Source organism: Convolutriloba macropyga, chromosome 8, assembly GCF_964194025.1.
Source record: "Convolutriloba macropyga chromosome 8, txConMacr16.3, whole genome shotgun sequence".
Classification (NCBI taxonomy): domain Eukaryota; kingdom Metazoa; phylum Xenacoelomorpha; order Acoela; family Convolutidae; genus Convolutriloba; species Convolutriloba macropyga.
Genome location: NC_134475.1, coordinates 55,568,724 through 55,589,668, shown reverse-complemented (window position 1 = coordinate 55,589,668; position 20,945 = coordinate 55,568,724). Strand labels below are relative to the sequence as shown.

Sequence of the window (20,945 nt, the reverse complement as noted above, 5' to 3'; positions counted from 1 at the left end):
CTTTGAAACCTGGGGTGGTCAACTATCCTATACAAATCTCAACAAACTTTAACTTCCTCGATAATTGTAAACATAAAAGAACTACGGAATGGGTAACTTAAACTATCTCTTATCCCGAGCCGAATAGAGGGCTATAACATTGCCTTCTGCTACTCTTAAGATTCAAACTGGCAGCAATGGCTTGTGTTTTACAGGAAAAACAAGTTCGATACCGAGTTGTCTCATTCCAGTTATGATCTAACTGTGGAAAACAATTAGTTCATGCAATAGACGGCATTATAATTGCGGATTGTAACAAGTTCCTAATGCAAGCAAATTATATTCAGAGATCAATCTACAATCGAAAAAAACAGCCAAATATCGATGATGGAGAGAAGAGCATCGTTGTGCGCACTACAAATCAAAAAAAAACAAAACCAATTGAAAAAAAACACATGATCCAACACCCTTCGGGTCCTTTAGGGAACGACCGTCTCATTCTTTTGCTTGGATTGCTCTCCATACTAAATGAGTAATTCCAGTTAACCAAGTCGTCAACGAGCTGACAACCCTATCCTGTCATTGAGTTAATGACAAACTCTAACAACAAGAAATCAAACGGATACGTTGTAGTAGCAAAGTTAACAAAGAACTTATTCCTAACTAAAACAAAGCTAGAAAGTGCTTTCTCAATAGTCTCCTATATTTTTTTCACTATTGGATCTCTGAGACTACGCCGACTCTATCGAAAAATCCTAAGAACTTAGATATATCGAAATGACGGAAAAAGGGTTTCCGCTGGGATTTAAAAATGTAAGCTATCAAATTAACTTGAAATCAGGAGAACTATTTGAGTAAAAGGCCCGAATAAAGGTCAATTTTTACTATTTTGCTAGCTGATCTGTTCTAAGCTTGAGATCATTGAATCCGGCCGCCTAACTTCACCTGTTAAAAACACTTTAATGGACCAAAAATTGTTCTGATTCTTTTTTTTACCCATGCGTGAGCTCCGAGACTTAAGTTTGTCGCCCGTTTGTTCATGACTACATAATAATTACACTTTGAATTATGAATTTAGTACTATTTCACACACACACACACACAAAACACACACACAAACACTCAAACACTCAAACACGTATTTAATGTTAACTCACCAGGTGAAATTTCCTTCAGTTCTTTCAAACTAGAGAAAAAAGTTGAAGACAGTTACAAAGAGTTCATGATGCGATGCTTTCGGATTGGACAAAAATTTTTATGATCAATAAAAAAGGTGAACTTATTAATCGTCAATAGCACACGTGGACAACTCCTGTCTGATGACAGCTCCCAGGTCGCAATCTATCTCGTAAACTTCCTTCGTTAAAGTACCGACTCCAATCTGCAAACAAAACAACTTCACTCTCTTTAATTTACTTCAGTCAGATCACATTTACAAACACATGAAACCATTTGTATGAAAAATCGCGAGGATCAACCCGAGAGATTCATTTAAATTTCGAAGAAAAGTTGCTGAATGCGTCACTTTTCCCGCGATTAATTTTGTGTCAATGAAAAAATTTAATGTGATCAGTCAAGAGAACGATTTTTGTTAGGAATTGTGCTTTATCCAACGCTGCCATTTACCAATTCCTTGACTATGCAACAAAACCCATGCCCAATAAGGATCAATTGCTTATAGCAGATTGCATAGCAGCTGGAAACAATGTGTATCAAATGCGATAACAAGATGGTACGCTGCAATATCTCCTGGTATACAAAACTATGCAAAAATCTAGGGATTTCCAATATCTACAATCAATAACACATTCATACAGTATATTAAATATTGAAATAATATAAACCTTGACCATTCTAAACAAGAGAATGGAAATGAGAACAAACGAAATGGAAATGAAAAAGAGAATCCTTTCGTGTAAAAGGAGTCCTGACTGTCCTAGAAAAATTGAAACAATAAGTACATTTTTTCTGGAATGAATTTTAGTTTTTTGAAGAAATGGTTTCATCGTTGAGATTCCTAAATCTGCGAAAAAGACTGTTTTGGTAACTTTATTTGAAGCCAAACAATCATATGGCAAATGTGTGAACTATGTTTCTACCTGATCCGGCAATTACTTGAATTGTTTTTAGTTAATAAAACTAAGTGATCTTTATAAGGATCAAAAATGACTGATTCCGAGAAGTAAAAATTTATATTCTTCGGAAAATGTTATTTCTTGGCGCTCACCTTCCAGAAAAATCTACTTGATTTGAAACTTCTTTCGCCATAATATCTTACTGCAATTAAATTAACTAAAATTCTAGATGCTATACTCGCTGCAAATAATAGTACAAAACGTATCTTTGATTAAATTTATTATCTAGATCAATCAACAATTTCAATCAATTCTTGCAGAAAGAATGATTAAAATCTCGAAGAACAAAAGATTTTATTTCAAGATTCTGACAGAATGCTTAGTTATCTTTCAAAATATTGGCAGAATGATTGGATATCGCAGAATGACTGGTTATCTTGCAAAATCTTGGGATAATCTTCTGGTTCAATTGGTGGTTATCTTACAAAATTCCCGCAGAATGAGCCCTTATATTGCAACATCCTGGCGGACTAAATGGGTGTCTTGCAATATTGTGAGAGTGAATGTTTATTTTGTGTAGAACTTTGATACCTGGGGTGGTCAACTATCTTATACAAATCCCAACAAACCTTAACCTCCTCGATATTTGTAAACATAAAGGAACTACGGAATGGGTAACTTAAAATATCTCTTATCTCGAGCAAAATAGAGGGCTATAACATTGCCTTCTGCTACTCTTAAGATTCAACTTGGCGGCAATGGCTTGTGTATTACAGGAAAAACAAGTTCGATTCCGAGTTGTCTCATTCCAGTTATGATCTAACGGTGGGAAACAATTAGTTTATGCAATAGACGGCATTATAATTGAGGACTTTAACAGGTTCCTAATGCGGGCAAATTATATTCAGCGATCAATCTATAATAAAAAAAAAACAGCCAAATATCGATGATGGAGAGAAGAGCATCGTTGCGCACACAACAAATTAACCAAAACAAAACCAATTGAAAATAAAACACAGGATCTAACATCCTTCGGGTCCTTTAGAGAACGACCGTCTCATTCTTTTGCTTGGTTTGCTCTCCATACTAAATGAGTAATTCCAATTAACCAAGTCGTCAACGAGCTGACAACCCTATCTTGTCATTGAATTAATGCCAAACTCTAACAATAAGAAATCAAACGGATACGTTGTAATAGCAAAGTTAACAATGAACTTATTCCTAACTAAAACAAATCTAGAATCTTTTAAAGTGAATTCTCAATAAAGTCTCCTATCTATATTTTTTTCTCTATTGGATCTCTGAGACTACGCTGACTCTATCGAACAATCCTAAGAACTTAGATATATCGAAATGACGGAAAAGGGTTTCCGCTGGGATTTAAAAATGTAAGCTATCAAATTAACTTGAAATCAGGAGAATTATTTGAGTAAAAGGCCCGAATAAAGGTCAATTTTTACTATTTTGCTAGCTGATCTGTTCTAAGTTTGAGATCATTGAATCCGACCACCTAACTTCACCTGTTAAAAATACTTTAATGGACCAAAAATTGTTCTGGTTTTATTTTTGTTTATCCATGCATGAGCTCCGAGATATACGTTCGTCGCCCGTTTGTTCATGACTACATATTAATTAAACTTCGAATTATAGTTTTAGTACTATTTCAAGGTTTTTTGTTTACTAATATTATCAGTTCCAAATAGTGCGTTAGTTTAAATTTGGTACCAACTTGTTTGGAGAACATCACCTTATAACTCTAATCTGTATCTGAATAAACAACCATACATCTCTTTCCAGTTTTTTCGGAGTAGGTGTAAAGGTTTTATTGAGAAATTTCAAGGTGGCATCAAATTTTCAACTTTATCGTTTTTTTTTCTGTAATTATTAATTTTTCACTACTTTATCTTGCAGGATTCTCTCAGAATGAATGGTTATCTTGCAGAATCCTGTCATAATGAATTTATTCCACATAAAAAATTCTTTGTCAGCTGTTTCCAGTTTTTTGGATGAAAAACGTTTCAAGCACCAACAATTTTAAGGTTGTAAGTTTAAAAAGATAGTCACTTACCAGCTGAAGTGTCGCTATGCTGGCTGATGATCTGGTTGTGAGATCGACTGCTTTGTTGATATGCTCCAACACCATCACTTCTGTAGCACTCTTGGCCTCGTCAAAGCAAACTTGTAAAGGTGAGAGATATTCATAACTGAAACAATGATGCTGAGAAACATTTTGCATTTGATCTGCCCGGTTGAGTTCTCACCGCTGTTCAGAGGTAATCTTAAGCTATTAATAATGCTGGGCACTGAAACGCTCGAGAAAAATGCCGGAGTGAATTTAACAAAATTTTCATGAAATTTTCAGCAGGAAATTGTACAAGAAAACAATCAATTCTCTTTAGAGGAGGTGTCCAATTATAGCCGGTGCTCTGGTGCCAATTATCGCCCGAAACAATTATATCTAAATCATTTACAACGGAAGTAGTTTTCGATTTGAAATGAATATTTTTTCCGACAACCAGCCTTTTTTCCAGTACATTGTAATTTGTTATATCTTCATTTTTGGTAAACAATATTCTTGGATGAAAACTATTCAGCACAACGCATGCAATGTTGACTCGGAATCAACTTCAAACAGTGTTTATTGGGTTAAGAGGGCGAATTTGTGATAACTTAAGTCTTGTGTAGTACTTTATTAGCCATGCAAACGCTGCAATTCAAAATTCGTGTCTCAAATTTTGAGCTAATATGAAACAAACCAGCGCATTTGTGGGGCTAAAACTTCCATTTTTGATTCAAACAAAACTGCCAGCGTCTGAGGACCAATCTTTTTGAGCCCTGACTTAAAGTAGAGACAACCCGGGCCGAGGATTTTCCCCAAAAATAACGGGGAAAAGAGTGTAAAGAGTGTAAAAAAAATATTTTTACACCGTTAGTGCTACCCTTAATAAGGGTGGAAAAAGTGTAATTTAAGAGTGTAAAAAAAGATTTAACGGTGGAATAACGGTGTAATTTCTTACGATTACACTCTTCCTAATTACACCTTTAACTTATTTTTACACCCTTATTTTACACCATTAAATCTTTTTTTTACACTCTTCCACTCTTCTTCTTATAATTACACTCTTGCATTACACTTTTTCCACCCTTATTAAGGGTAGCACTAACGGTGTAAAAATATTTTTTTTACACTCTTTACACTCTTTTCCCCGTTATTTTTGGGGAAAATCCTCGGATCGTGAACCGTCTCGAAAGCACGCGGTAGTCTAATCAGATGCACTAAATGAGTCAATAAATATATTTATAGCTACAGTAGTGTCGGAAATATCTCAATTTGATTTAAAAAAATCAACTCTTGAGATTTTTCCATTATGATTTGGGTGTGTTTCCCTCCTCCTTATCTCAACCGGGCTGGGGACCGGCTACGGCGGAGTTATGAACATTCAACTATAGGAGATTTTTGAGCAAAGCACTGGCCAGAAAACCAGGCCTAAACTCTATCTCCAAAACAAAATAAAAGCAAACAATAAAATAGCTAAGAACAGTCGGAAACAATAACAAAAACATAATAAATTACAAAATATATTAAATAAAATAGTATAAACAAAGAAGTAAATTTTTAAGTAAGCAAGCTACACCAGAAAATCTTTTTTTCCTAGATTCTATATACCCTAGGGATATTCTATACCGAGTTTAGTTTGATTTGAACAACTTCCTGGCCCAATAAAAGATAACTATAGTTAAAATTCGCTAATCAAGAAATTTGCAAATTTCCGTATGAAACACTAACTTTTTTCCTAGGCAAGCTATACCAAAAATTCTTATAGAAAAATTGGCTTTGGTATACAGAGTAAAATAGTTTCTTAACTATTCGAGTTCACTTAACTATTGCAACAATCTATCTAGGTAATCTATCGGTTTCTAACCTTTTACCGGTTACTCTGCTTCTATTTTTCTGCCATATTTATTCCCAGCTTAAAATATAAACTATCATTTGATTACTTTTGAATACACTCATTATATTTTTTCCCCAATTTTTGAGCGCAATCTTTGCAGCTACAAATCCATAAGATTCTCAAAATGAGCTTTTGCTTCAATAAAAAAAAGACAGTAAGAGTTCTGGAAAAAAAACCGGAATTCGCCTTTGACGGAAAAACAAGCTATTCAGGCAACTAACATCCAATAGCAGAACGCGTTAAAGCAATATATATAACAGTATAAAGTAAAATATTACTTTTTAAAAATGTAAATTTGTAATCGAAAAGATTACAAATTTACCTGAGAGTAGAAAGATTTTCACACAAAAAAAATACGAAGTCACATTAAGATCGCAAGTATCTTTAAACTTAAAAAGAAGAGAGAAAATAATAAGAGAGGGAGAACTTTCAAGTGATTTCTCAATTGTCCTGTCAAACTTAATAGAAAAAATCTGCTTTGCAAAAGAAGTCCAATTTTTAAAGTACTTGTCTAGAGGTAAATATATTAATAATAGATAGTGCTTAGGAGCAGAAAAAAATTTAGGAGAAATGGCCTAGAGTTAACTTAAAATTGTCTTCATCAACAAAAGACCTTAAACCTCTATCAAAACAATCCAAACTTGTTTACTTAAGTAATTATTATTCTCAGAGACAACATGAAAACCTTAACATAATAAGAATCAAGAGCTTGAAAATTCCGAACGTGGGCAACAAATTTCACTCGCTTAGTGATAATTGTTCACAGTTAAATTTCTAAATTTCTGCTTCAAAAGCAGGAATTTACAATTTAACCGCCCTTTTTGTCTCTGTTCTCCGAATTGGCTCACCAGAACAACTTTTCAAACTTTACTCAAATAACTGTTTTTCTGCTAGCTCTATTAAAAGGAAAACAGAAAGCCATAACTAGTCTTTGAATTGTAAAAAAAAATGGAATGATCTGGCTCTAACGAAAAGATTTTAGTTGATATCTCGAACTCCGTCATATGAAAATTGTTATTCGCGTTCAATTGTATTTTTTTTCTTAAACTGAACTTCCGATATTTGCTTGCAACGTCAACTTTAGAAGAAAAGCGCAAAATTGTGTTCCATTTGCTCAAAGAAGGATAAAAATTTTTATTACAAAAATTTAATCGGCCACTTTTCACACAATTGATTTCAGTTGCAATGTGTGCTAAAATTGAGCTTGTTTATTGCAACAAAATTTCTTGTTCATCGATTTGTATAAAAAGTGTTGAGTTAAAATCATGCAGGAAAATTGTTCCTTTTTTCCTTTCTTTCATGAAAAAAAAGTAACTGATATATTGCTTATACTTACCTTATTATCGTTTGAAAACATTTCAAAAAACAAATTTTTAGAATCATTTCTCATAAGAAAAGATATGGAACGTTGCACAATAGGAATTGGACAAAATTACTACTGTTTTTGTCATCAATCAATGTGTAGACACAATATAAAGTTTTTCCAGTTCTCCAAAAATCCCTAAGCTTAATTGATGTTTGCTTACTTTTTTTCTTAGGTAATCTTAATTAGAGATAGTACGGATACCTATCCTTCTTAAATTATAGCAAATAAAATTGCGTTTATGGTAATGCGAGCCAGTTTTTCCATATCCCATTTCTTCATGAAATCTGCTTAAGTTTTTCATAACGGGCGTCTACCGGTACCATATTTTCCGAGCAAGAATTTTCGCAAGCAATTTTTGCTTTTCCTATCTAAACAAATTTTACGTGTGAAACGTACTTACATGCTTCTAGGATGAATAGGCGGTGCCCTATATGGAAGTAACAGTCATTGGAAGTTGAAAAGGGGGATTTTACTTTCCGCCGCAAAATAGATTTTGCCTAATTTGTAGCAGATTAATTTCAGTACAAACCCTCATTTTAGTAATTGCAAAGGGTTAAATACTAAAAGGATCAAAATTTTGTGAAATGCTCTTACCACCGAATGTAACTATAATCACATTTCTTTGGAAGTATTTTCCGTTTTAGGCTATTTAATTTCTGTGTGGAAATTCAAGTGCTTTTCATATTGTGCGTTGAAAGGCGAGAGGAATTGCCAGCCACGTTTTTTGGAACTAGTATTTTTTGTGCCTGTAGACACTGGTAATGTTGAAGCTGACCGAGAAAATTTTTTAAAAAACGTGTCGAAAAGTTAGAGATTGACAATTTTCTAATCAGAATTTCATTTATTTACTCAGTTCTTAAACGACTTAATAATCTGCACTAACCATCGTAGTGTATATAGTGTATATATTTTGAAACAGACACCATACAAGACATTCTATACTGTATGCGTTTTTTCACCCCTTGTAGTTTTACGTCCTGTCTTTTAACCCCGATTAATTCACCTTTCTATCTTTTTGCCCAGATCCTAGGTTCAGTTATAATTGGTATAATTAAGGTCCATAATAATGGATACGTTCAATTTATGTAAAGAAGTTAAGGTTCATTCAAATTAAGGAATATTAAGATTTCCCAAGGTTTGAAGAACGTTTATGTGGTTGAAAACTTGCAAATGATAGAAAGGTGAAAAATAGGAGTTCAAGATATAAGGGGGAGGGGTAAGTGAATTGGGTGAGAAGAATCAGAACCAGCCTATGACAAGCATGTGCCACTTATAGTGTCAACATGGGAATTCAACATTGATCGTAAGTTCGTAGTTCCGTACCTGGTGGACTGCCAGAACCATGATGGTAATTTCTTGATGACGAAAGTTCCAAGTTGAACATGAGCTGCTTCATGAAGAGATGAAGCAGCTACTACTGTCTGACCCAGTCCCAGTGTCGTTTTCTCGGTACATAGTGTCTTTACTAACTCGTCTGTCACGGCTTTGAACATCGCGGCTTTTTCCTTAAGGTTCTTTAAATTGGCTTTCGAATACGTCTTTTACAGACCTAATTAACAGGGTTAAATTTGCGTTTTTCTTTTTTTTATTTATTTTATTCTCAGTGGTCACTAAATTTGATTTCGCTGAATTAATACGCGAGAGAAACCCTTCAAACTTTCTTTTTCACTTTCGTTTCACTTTATAAAAAATTTCAATTTAACCCTTTGAGAAACTTCGCAGTGATTTAGTTGACGAGTTCAAGTCAAGGTCAACGGTGTGAAAAAATTTCAAATGTCTGCTAGCCAATTGAAAGACTACCAATAAATTATAAAGTATGAGAGCAATTTATTTTGCGATTTATAAAACTGAAGGAAACTCAATCACGGCCATAAAACCAAAAGGAAATTTCACTTAAAATTATCAGAAGAAATGCAGCAACTATTTGGCGTTATTCAGCGGCAACTATTTGAAATTATTCAGCGGATGTTACTTAAGAAATATGGTAACATGAATATACTTTCAGCTCTCAGTGATAAAACAAATTGAATCAAAATTATTGTTGATCAATAATCTTTTATAACATCAAAGCAAAACCAGAAAAGAAATGGATCATAAAAACTAGTTACAGAATCACATATGTGCATCTTTAATCACTAATCCATAGACTGAGATGACAAGACAATCTGGTTGAATCTAAACGCTTCACTAACTTCTGTCCAAGACCATGACCTAAATCTTTTAAACTCTTTTCACTTGAAACTACCACAAAACGTTCCCATACATTTACGTAACCAACAAGGAAGGCTGAAATTGCAACTACAGATTTGGAAACAAAAACAGACCAGATGTAGCTGTTTCGATCAAAATATGGATCAAAGAGCTGAATATGTGTGTAATGAAGTCCTCAGTTATTACACACATGTCCTAAATCACTAAATTTAATCCATTTTTGCTCAAAAGGTTTGTTTCAGAAGTTTTTCCAACCTTTTCGCCCCCGTTCGTTGGGGTTTGAGTTATCTGGAGAAAATTAATTCGAAAAACTTTGCAAGGAAATTTCAAAAACTTTGAAAGAGTACTGCGAGCTTCTATACTGCTGTTTTGTTTCTATTCACTACTCCTTAATTAGATCGAAAATCGCCATCCGAGCTGTAGGATTCTTTCTTCCGTAAATTATAAAAATCCAGACAAATTGGACGCAGAATACTTTTCGCGAATGTAATGGCACTGGCTGGCTTGAGTTGGGTGCTAATGAAATCAGCTAAAAAGTGAACCTTTTCAGAAAAAAGAATTCCTAAAATAGGTAACTTTTGAGAACTTCTTCGCAGTTGCGTTTGGCAACAATCAATTCTTTTTTGGTTTCAATAATCTTGTTTTGAAATATTCTTCTTTATAAGATACCTGCAGGTTGTGGTTTGAAATATACGTCAAAAAACCACTTACCATAAAATTTCTTGATTTAGACATTTCTTGACATAACGCCTTGAACACAAACAGGGTTTTGTAGGCTTTAATAATAACCGAAAAAAAGATTTGACAAAAAAACCAATGAGTTTGTGAAAAAAAACCCTCAGGTTTCCAATTTATTTAAGCAATTATAACAATTTAGACGACAAATAAGTGCAAAAAATGGGCAAAACATTTCGAGTTTAACATTTGAAGGTTCAGCAAATAACTGTTCCATCATAAACTTCCATTCCTTAGTACTCAAAGGGTAATGTGTTTAAGTAAAAAAATACGCTAAAAAAAGCGCAGTTTCGCAAAAATTATTTTTACTTATTCTTTTTAAGCTCAATTCTTCAATAATGTTTGCTTTGAGGTTAGCAATCAGCATTTTTGTTGAAATGTTTTTCAGTTGGCAGTCAATTCAATTCACCCAAAAAAGAGAAGAAAGGACAACCAGGTAACGTTAATTTATGAGAATTCAAATTGCAGACTCCCTATTTCTTGAAAAGTTTCAATTAAATATAGGCAATAAATGATACTCTATCTTGAACATGTCTTAACTATCTTATTGCATGGTCATTAACAAAAAGCAGTGCAGTACAAGATCAGAAATTTCAAAATACAAAAAAACCTAACTTTATAAATTTGTGACCAATATCTTTTGAATTATTTCACTTGAAACCACCACAAAAAGTTCCCATGTACTTGCATAAAAAACAAGGAAGGCTGAAATTGCAACTGTGGAGATTTGGAAACGAAAACAGACGAGATGAAGCTGTTTCAATCAAACATGGATCCAATAGCTGAAAATGTGTGTAATGAAGTCTTCGGCTATTTCACACATCTAAATCATTAAATTGACACTGTTTTTGCTCAAAAAGTTTGTTTTAAATGATTTTTCATTGGAAATTAAACTTTTTGGCCCCGTTGGTTGAGAATTGAGTTATCTTGAGAAAATTCAATACAGAAAACTTTGAGGCGAAATTATAGAAACGCGGAAACAGTATTACGACCTTCAATTCACCATTCATTAATTAAATTGAAAATTGCCATCCGGGCTGTAGTATTCTTGCTTCCGCAAAATTTTGAAAATCCAGGAAAATTTGAAGCAATATACTTTTCGCGAATGTAATAGCACAAGCTGTTTTGAGTTTTGTGCTAAGGAAATCAGCTGAAAACTGAACTTTTTCAAAAAACAGTATTCCTAGGAAATAATTAGTTTCAAGTATCTTTTCACAGTTGAGTTTGAGAACAATCTATAGTCTTTTTGTTTCACGAAATTTTTTTTGAAATTTTCTTCTTAATAGGATACTTGAAGGCTTTGTTTTGAAATATACGTCAAAGAACCATTTGTCAGAATGCTTCACGTTTTCGACATTTCTTGACCTAACGCCTTGAACACTGACAACATTCTCCTAGCAGCAATTAATGAACGGAAAATAAGATTTGATGACAAAATCCAATGAATATGTCACAAAAATCATCAGGTTTCCCCTTTATCTGTGCAATTATACCAAATGAGACGACAAATATATTTAAAAAATGAGCAAAGCATTTCGCATTTTTTAAAGTTTCGGCTAACACCTGTTCCATCATAATCTGCCACTCACTGGCAATAAAATGGTAATTAGTTTAGTAAAGAATTACGCTAAAAACTGCGCCATCTTTCAGAACCCATTTTTACTGATTGTTTTAGCTCAAATCTTAAATTTAGTTTGCTTTGAGGTTAGCAGCAGCATTTTTTTGAAATGTTTTTCAGTTGGCAGTCAAATGGATTCAAACAAAAAGGAAAAAAGGACAACCAGAAGAAATCTCAATTTATGAGAATTCATACCGCACACTTCCTATTTCTTGACGAGTTTCAATTAAATATATGCAAGAAATGACAATCTATCTTAAATTTTTCGCAACTCCCATATTGCATTGTGACTAACAAAAGCAGTGCAGTACAAGAACAAAAACTTCAAAATGCACAAAAAACTAACTTAATGAATTTCTATATACTTTTATCGCACTCAATATCATTGTTTAATCTTGAATGCTCTTTTAAAATAGTTTTGGAAAAGTTATGTAAATTTTGTTGCAAAATTTAGGAAAATTCTTTTGATTTCAAAACTAGATTAAAGTCCAAATATGCAATGAAAAAGCTAATGGTCTTCTCTCAATCTTCTCTCTCAAAAAGCCAATTGCAAAAAACCTTAAATTTTTGCAAAATAGAATATCACAAATGCCCCCAAATTTAATCTAATTTGTGTGCAGGAGTTAAAATGTGCAGATTCAAAAGAAAACATTCCTTAAAAAATCTTTTGTCGAGATAACCGAAAAATTTTTTGTTCTAATTGTCCAATTATGATTGAATTTATGTTTAACTTACTGACTGCAGAAGACATATCGTTGCAAAGAGCTGTCTTAATAAGTCACAATTTCGGACATGTCACCGTTTTTTGTGCGCAATGATTAACAAATTAAAATTTAAGTTGCACTTGGTAGAGAAATTGAGGCTATCCTCCTTAGGTTAATTTCAATCGTTTCCAAAACTGATTTTTGTTTCAACAGCAAATCATCGGAAGATGATCCGTTGTGTTTAAGGTAGTTTATGGAATCAGGGGCCGTTTTTGATAACATGGAACTGCTGTTCGTTCTAGCGTTTTCCAATATTATTGTAGATATTGTATAACAGTATCGTTCTCACATTTGTCGATGGAGCTGTCTCTGTAAAAAAAATATTTCCTTAATTGTCGAATTGTACAATTAACAATTTCAATACTTTATACACATAACACATATATTAAGTCAAGTGATTTTTATTGAGGTTTTTCGGTCTCAAAGTTTCAATCTACAGCTAGTGGAATGAATTAAAACTCTTTAAAATTGTGTCAAGGAAGATTTGAGTATATTTAACATGAACCGAATATAACCAAAAGGAGGCAAAGATAAGCAATTTTTCTTCCTCTTGAAAACTTTTTAAAAACCTGTTCTTTATGAAATATTTGATCAATCACAGTAACAAATATCCTCCAGAAAAAGACTTGAGACTATCAATCAGCAAAATATTGAAATGCTTTTCAGTTGGTGTGTGCTTCTCCAAAAAAAATAGAAATGACAACCAGAACAAATACCATTTTATGGGAATCAGTTTGTAGACTGTCTATTTTTTGACAAATTTCATTTAAATATACACAGGAAATGCTATTCTATCTTAAACCTGTCGCGACTATCGTGTTGCATCGCAAAAAGCAGTGCAGTAGAAGATCAAAAAAAATCGAAATACCCAAAAAATTTTTGTACAAAATTCACTGACTTTTTTTGATCTGAAATTCATTGTTTAATCGTGAAAGTACTTTTAAATTTGGAAATTAATATATAAATTGTGCTGCAAAACATAAGGAAACTCCTTTGATTTGGAAACCAGATTAACACTCAAATATGCAGTGAAAAAATCAAACGTTGTCTCTGACAACATTGAGCACATGCAAAAAAACTATATATCATAATCATACATGTCGTGCATAGAGCTGTCTTAGCGAGTCAATATTTCGGAGTTGTCACCGTGATTAACAAAAAGCAGTGCAGTAGAAGATCAAAAAAATCAAAATACCCAAAAAATTTTTGTACAAAATTTACTGATTTCTTTTCGAACTGAAATTCATTGTTTAATCGTGAAAGTACTTTAAAATTGGAAAGTAACATATAAATTGTGCTGCAAAATATTTTGCTGCAGTAGAAGATCAAAAAAATCAAAATACCCAAAAAAATGTTTGTACAAAATTCACTGTCTTTTTTCGAACCGAAATTCATTGTTTAATCGTGAAAGTTCTTTTAAATTTGGAAATTAATATATAAATTGTGCTGCAAAACATAAGGAAACTCCTTTGATTTGGAAACCAGATTAACACTCAAATATGCAGTGAAAAAATCAAACGTTGTCTCTGACAACATTGAGCACATGCAAAAAAACTATATATCATAATCATACATGTCGTGCATAGAGCTGTCTTAGCGAGTCAATATTTCGGAGTTGTCACCGTGATTAACAAAAAGCAGTGCAGTAGAAGATCAAAAAAATCAAAATACCCAAAAAATTTTTGTACAAAATTTACTGATTTCTTTTCGAACTGAAATTCATTGTTTAATCGTGAAAGTACTTTTAAAATTGGAAAGTAACATATAAATTGTGCTGCAAAATATTTTGCTGCAGTAGAAGATCAAAAAAATCAAAATACCCAAAAAAATGTTTGTACAAAATTCACTGTCTTTTTTCGAACCGAAATTCATTGTTTAATCGTGAAAGTTCTTTTAAATTTGGAAAATAATATATAAATTGTGCTGCAAAATATAAGAAAACTCCTTTGATTTGGAAACTAGATTAACATCCATATAGGCGGTGAATAAAAACCTAACAATGTCAACATTGAGCATTTGCAAAAAAAACTATATCACAATCATACATGTCGTGCAACGAGCTGTCTTAGCTAGTCAATATTTCGGTGTTGTCACCATTTTTTTGAGAACTGTGAATAGAAAACTACAATTGAAGTGGTAAGTGGGTGTGAAGTTAATGCTAGCCTCCTCAGTTTAAACTAATTACAACCAAAGACAACCATGACTTTTGTTACGAAAGCAGCTTATCGGAAAGTGTTCGGTTGAGTTTAAAATATTTAAAAAAACCAATGGCCTTTCTTTGTAATATTTCTTTGATCTTCGTTCAGCGCCTTCCAATATTATTCCGAATATATTACAGCAGTTCTGTTCTCATTTTTGTCCTTGCGAACAGTCTCAAGGCTAATATTTCATTCGGTGATCTGTAATTATTATTTCAATACTCATTTCAGAAAAAAACATTCATATAAAAAGAGGTCATATACGTTGATGAAAGTCTGGGCCTTTACGTTTTAGTACAAAGCTAATGCAAGGAAATATATCGTTTAAAACTTTGAAGCCAGTCGTTAGTTCCTAGTTTTTAATTTTAGTTCAATTTTATTTCTTAGCGCGCTTAATTTGAATTTAAAATCCGTCATTTTGTTGACGAAAAAATTGAATGTTAACATCAAAAAATAAACTTGCTTTATTTTCAGAGTAAAAAAAAGGCAGACCCTCTACAAACGTCTCTGCAAAACTGTAAATCTTCATGATGAAAGATGCTGTAAGAAGAAACGCAATAAAACGCTAAAAAAAATCAGACTAACCACTATTTTCAAAGTACTTTGAATGATTCTTTAGGGGCGCACAAGAAAATCTACAAAATGCTAGATTCACTACGTGGTCGACAAACACAACATGCAAAGATACTCTTCAATGATATGTCCAACCAAAAAATTACCGGTGATTTCAAAATAGCCAATGAGTATAATGATATGTTCAATGATGTAGATGGGTGCCCGATTGAAGTTCTTTACAACGACCAGTGCCTTTTAAAAACGTATGCATTAGTGCATACTCATTTTGCCAATCCAACCGTTCTCCCTGAATTCAAAGCAGTTTTAAAATTTTGAGATCACAAAGCAAAGGGATTAGACGGAAAGTTTTTAAACATTTCGTCAAGTTATAATAGCATTTGGAGAAATCCAATGTTTCAATTTGTCTTTCAAGTTTTTTGAGCTGCCTTTTAACCGATTTGATTTGAATTTTAACTTATTTCATAAAAAATATTTTCGCCTATTTTTCGACTATCTCGCCAATTTCACGTTTTGTGCTTGCTTTTCGCTATGGTTTTCCCTGTTTATTATGTTTTAGAGTTCTTCTAGAAAGTTCTATGAAATTACTGCTATTCTTAAAGATTACTGCTAAGAGATTTTACTCTAATCTGGACATGCCCTTCTTATTAAAATAAATAATACAAACTTCTGATGTTTTACATACTTCGTTTGTTTATCCAATTTTTGTTGATGTTTAATATATTTCTGGCAGGTGTTGGATTGATGCATGTTTGAGCTGAAAAAGTTTAAGTATAGTTATAATACATTGGCCGGGTGTTAAAAATTTAGCGTTTTGTGGCTAATTTTGTTCAAGATATTGGAGAATTGCTGATTTTGCGTTTTATTTCCTTTCTTTTTGATCCGTTTTCTCAGCAAGATAACTAACCGTTGGTTTTTTGACCATTGACAGTCGTTTAATGAATCAAAATTCACCATTTTGCACGGTCTTTTAACTATAAATAAATTGGAGTCGCTTTATGAAAACAAATTTTTATCAGATGCTTCATCATTTTTTCTGGGCATATACTATTCTACTTTTCATTTTGCTGTTTTTGATATAAATTGATTACTATTATTAATTAGGATATTTTATGTCAATTGTAATTGTTAATTTTTTCTTTCGAAGTCCGGAACTTTTCCAGCTATGTTTTGTTGAAACCGCTGTTTTAAGAGAGCGAGAAATTAAGGCTGCAAGCCAGAGACATTTTTTGTTCACTTGCGGCTTGCTTTATCAAGCAGTTTGTAGTTTAAAGTGTTTTTTTCGCTGTAGTGGTTTCAATTGGCTATAATAAAAATTGTTAGCACGTTCAGTGTTGTTTCTTTTTCAATTAATCGTAATTTTCGGTGCTTTTGAGATTTTTCCGCCATTTTGCAATTCTGTATGCTATTTTATCAATGTTATGCCCAAAGTTTTATTTTATTCTATTCAATGGGACACCGTTGACTCAAAGTGTTTTCTAAGAACCAAATAATTATAGTTTTTTTTCTATATAACACATGGTTTTCTTGTGAAAAGTGACGGAAACTGACAAACTTTGGTAAAATTTTTTGGTAAACTCCTTGCAGTTTCAAAACTGCTCATGAAGACGAAAAAAACTGGCGGCCCTATCATTGCTTGCTTATTGCCTTGTTATCAGTTTGATATATCTAATGGCATACAAATATTTTTTCTTGTTGTTATGTTTACTTGTATTGCATAGAGAAACAAATTGAGGTTTTCTAAATTTTTAGTGCAGTTTGTTCTTTGGTCTATATTTTCATTTCTGACTAATAAATTACAAGTCTTTTTGGTCGCTTCTGTAGGTACCAGTTAAATGAAAAGTTGGTTTTCTTGACAGAGACCACTTTTTGACTTCTCTTCTGTTTTTGTTGGCAACTCTAAGAAGAGTTTTTTGGTGTCTTTTTATCGGTAATTATGTCGGAGTGTATTTAAAACATGAGGACAGTGCGCGAAAGCAAGGTTTTTGGGGCAAATAATTGCAGAGCTAAGAGTAGAGACTATGTTCATACGGCTTTTGTTTAGAGATAGCGAGGAAAGTGATCAAAACCGAGCAAATCTTTCTCTCTACGTGCGGCAGTTTCAAGGTAAAGGTTAAAGGTTAAAGGTTAAAGTTAAACTGCATATATTTCAGGTATCCCTGTTTGTTTCATGTATCTTAAAACTAAATAGAGTTTTATTGGAAAAAATTTTGTTTATCAGATTCAAATTATATTTTTTGGATTCATCTTTGAGCTAATGCTGTTGTTACCATTTGCAATCTTGCACGCTTTTTAGCATTTTTTTTTATTGCTTCAAATTTTTATAGCAATTGGAGAACCTCAACTTCAAATTTATTTTCGTAGCTGTATTTGTTGCCATTCGATTTATTTGATATTTATTTTAAGTTGTTTTTGTTGAAGCCAATTGAGTATTATTTTGCGAATTCTGAAGTTCTTCAATTTCTTCCATTTTCTAAGTTCTTTTGAATTTCGCTACAGTTTTTCCTATTCAATCTCTCAAATAGAGCTATTCTTTAGGTGTTCCTTTCAAAACACTGCCAAAAAAGCTTAGCAAGGCTCTTTTCACTGAGAAAAATTTTTTCTGCCAGTTGTCGGGACGAACGCTTGAGAAGAAGAAGTGATAAAAAACTCTTTCTCTCAAAAAAAGTTGCGAAATAGCATTCAAGCATTAAGTGAATAGTTTTCTTTGATGATTTGGTAGCGAATACCTTTATTCGACTTGATTTTAATTCGTTTTACTTTCATCGGTGTTGTCTGTGGAGCTTTTTTGGTTGCGTTTTTTGGGTTTGATTGTCGTTTTCTGGATGTCACCTAATTTTATTGCAATCGTCTTTCGACAATAGTTTATGATGAGCCGCAACACATGAGGGCTTTCATTTGAGATTCTTTATTAGTTTTTGTTGTCCATTATTAATTTTCCTTTGTTTTGTATTTATTTAATGGTTAGTCAATAAGCTTGAGCGCTAATAGTAACTTTCTGTTCTACAATTAGTTATTTTTTTGAAAACTGTTTTTACCTATGAAAAACAAAATTTCGATTTTTTCGACTTTTTTTCTGTTTTCTTTTTTTCACAACAAGACTTATTTGTGATCTTACAATTTCTTGTCTTTTTGTGCACGCAGTTCTAGAGTCTGGGTAGCATGACTGACATAAATATATGCTTCTACTGCATGAAAAATAAATTGAGTTTTTCTTAAGTTCTTTTTAATTCGCTTGATTGGTACTTTTTTCTTATTTGAGTTCAGATGGTCGCTTTCTCTGATTTGATGAGTTCTGTCATCCGTTAATAGCTATTATAAAGCTATATTTTTTTGGCTCAGAAAACCTCGAGTTTTCTCCGGATTTCTTAGTTTTTTGTTCTCACATTCTCTAGGTGTTGTTCTCACATTCTGATGAGCTTCGAAGTTAAATTTAAGAGATGATTTTGCTCACGCCGAAACAGGATGTGGAGCCAAAAAGCAAGCTGTTCACCTGTGTGAAATTTTTTTGCACTACTTTGCGAGTACGAAGAGAAAGTGGTGTTTTGGAAAAAATACACTTTCTCAGTTTTAATTATTTGTTCACAATCGGCATTTTCAAACTGATTGTTAATTTTTTTTAATTTCTTTATCTTGTTTTTTTAATGGATTTAACAATCGATACATAGCCCATAGGCCCAACTTTTGTGGATAGTCGACGAGATGTCTTTTAATTGTGCCAGGACTCGTCCTGCTACAATTTTTTGAAACGTTGTGTGTTTTTGCACATAATGCCACCATTTTAGTGTTAAGGCAAAAAAAAATGAAGAAAATGTAAAAAATTGAAGAACGTGTCTACAAAATTTTGATTAGTTCAATATAAACCCAGGACGTCTGAGCAACGGAAATTGCCTTTTATTTCAGGAAATAAAATAATTAATATATTTTTCTCAAAATTTTAATAACCAAAAGCAATGATTTGTTCGGCAAAAGGGTGTGTACAATTTTGCAATCCACTAAACATTACAACTAAAAATTTATGAAGAAGTGAGTATTTGAAGCAACCTCATGAAATGTTTCATTTTCAATTTATATAAGACAATTTTCACTTGCTTCTTGGCAATAAATAGCAGTGATATATCAAAAAACATTTTTTCAACAAAATCGGTGAGTGGGTAATAAGCCGACTACAACGGGAAAAAGTTCAAAAAAAGAGGTCAGATTACACCAAAACAACTATAAATTTAGTGTATGGGATAAGTTGCTGCTCCTCTCAAGCTAGTGAAATCTTTCTTTTTTTTATTCCTTCAGACCTTCGGACTAACGATATGAAATAATGAAATCTTGCAGCAAGTGTGATATCTGAAGTGAAATGCACCTTATTATTTGCTTTTAGTACGCTATAAAGAATTTTCAAGAAACTTTTCTGAGTTTTTTTCAACTTTGCCTTAATCTCATAAAAAATATGATCTTGTTCTTGTATCATACTATAACTAAAAATTTGTTTTGAAGCAGGCTAGGTTTTGGGGCTTTTCCCATGATGAATCTTTTTCAGACATATGGTCAAACCATTCCTGAGATTCTTGATTTGACAAAACTCTGGTCTTTTTTCTTTTACCTAACTATATCGTTTTTTTGCCCTACTTTATACAAAGTTCATTCAGCTCTTTAATGGGTGTTCAAATCAGCTGAACTTTTTTTTATATTAAACGCAACTCAGTCCAATAGTTTATACACAAATTTTTAAGAATCATGTTTTTTATCTTTAAGTTAGGGCAAAATAAAAGCAAATTATTTTGAAGATCATTGGTCTTGTTTTCTTTCTATTTTTAGAACACTTTCTTAGATTTATGATCATAGACTAACAGATAGACTAAATAAGAAAACAGAACGAAAATGACGAAAAAAATATTTGTTATGTTCGATCATTTAGATTTGGTATATTAGGGTTCTCAGCTTTGATTTGTTCGATTTGAAACGTAAGAAATTATTGAACAAACAAATGTACATATATATATATATATATATATATATATATATATATATATAAAGTTTGTTTTTCAAATGAACAAAATTACCACATTTCTTAAAATTTATTGGGATTGAGATCATCAAATCACACTCACTGAGTGTTGATATGAAAATGCTAAATTAAGGACATAAGTCATTTTTCATGATTTCGTGAAGTTTGAAACCGACTATACTGACGGTTTCTGACGTTTGAATCCGAGCATGCCGATTCTAAGAAACCGAGCAAACTGAATTTAAAAAGCAAACATACCGACGAGTGCCACACTTTTAGAACCGAACATACCGAATCTAAGATAGCGAAGATATTGACAACTTCTGATTTCTTTAACCGAACGCACCGACGATTTTTTACGTTTAAAATCATGATATCTGAACTAGAATTTCGTATTTTTCAGCGATATGTCTTCATGTTTTAGTATTTAAAAAAAATAGTGACAACTTTTGCACACAAGTTCATCAAATG

General features: G+C 32.5%; 1 protein-coding gene across 3 annotated transcripts in view; it reads right to left on the bottom strand.

Annotated features, from left to right (window-relative positions):
* The window catches only part of LOC142344202 (uncharacterized), a 59,852-nt gene that overhangs the window by 18,452 nt on the left and 20,455 nt on the right, over positions 1-20,945 (bottom strand). The window contains exons 1-3 of one of the 3 annotated variants that reach the window (XM_075395747.1): positions 9,174-9,461; positions 8,697-8,887; positions 4,123-4,258 (exon numbers count right to left, since the gene is read on the bottom strand). The exons of 1 other annotated variant lie outside the window; for it this stretch is intronic. In XM_075395747.1, the coding sequence (XP_075251862.1) occupies positions 4,123-4,258; positions 8,697-8,866 (306 nt within the window). In that variant the 5' untranslated portion in view covers positions 8,867-8,887; positions 9,174-9,461. Of the gene's footprint in view, positions 1-4,122; positions 4,259-8,696; positions 8,888-9,173; positions 9,462-20,945 lie in introns of those variants that run through there. One more of the 3 variants, XM_075395746.1, reaches the window with a different exon arrangement.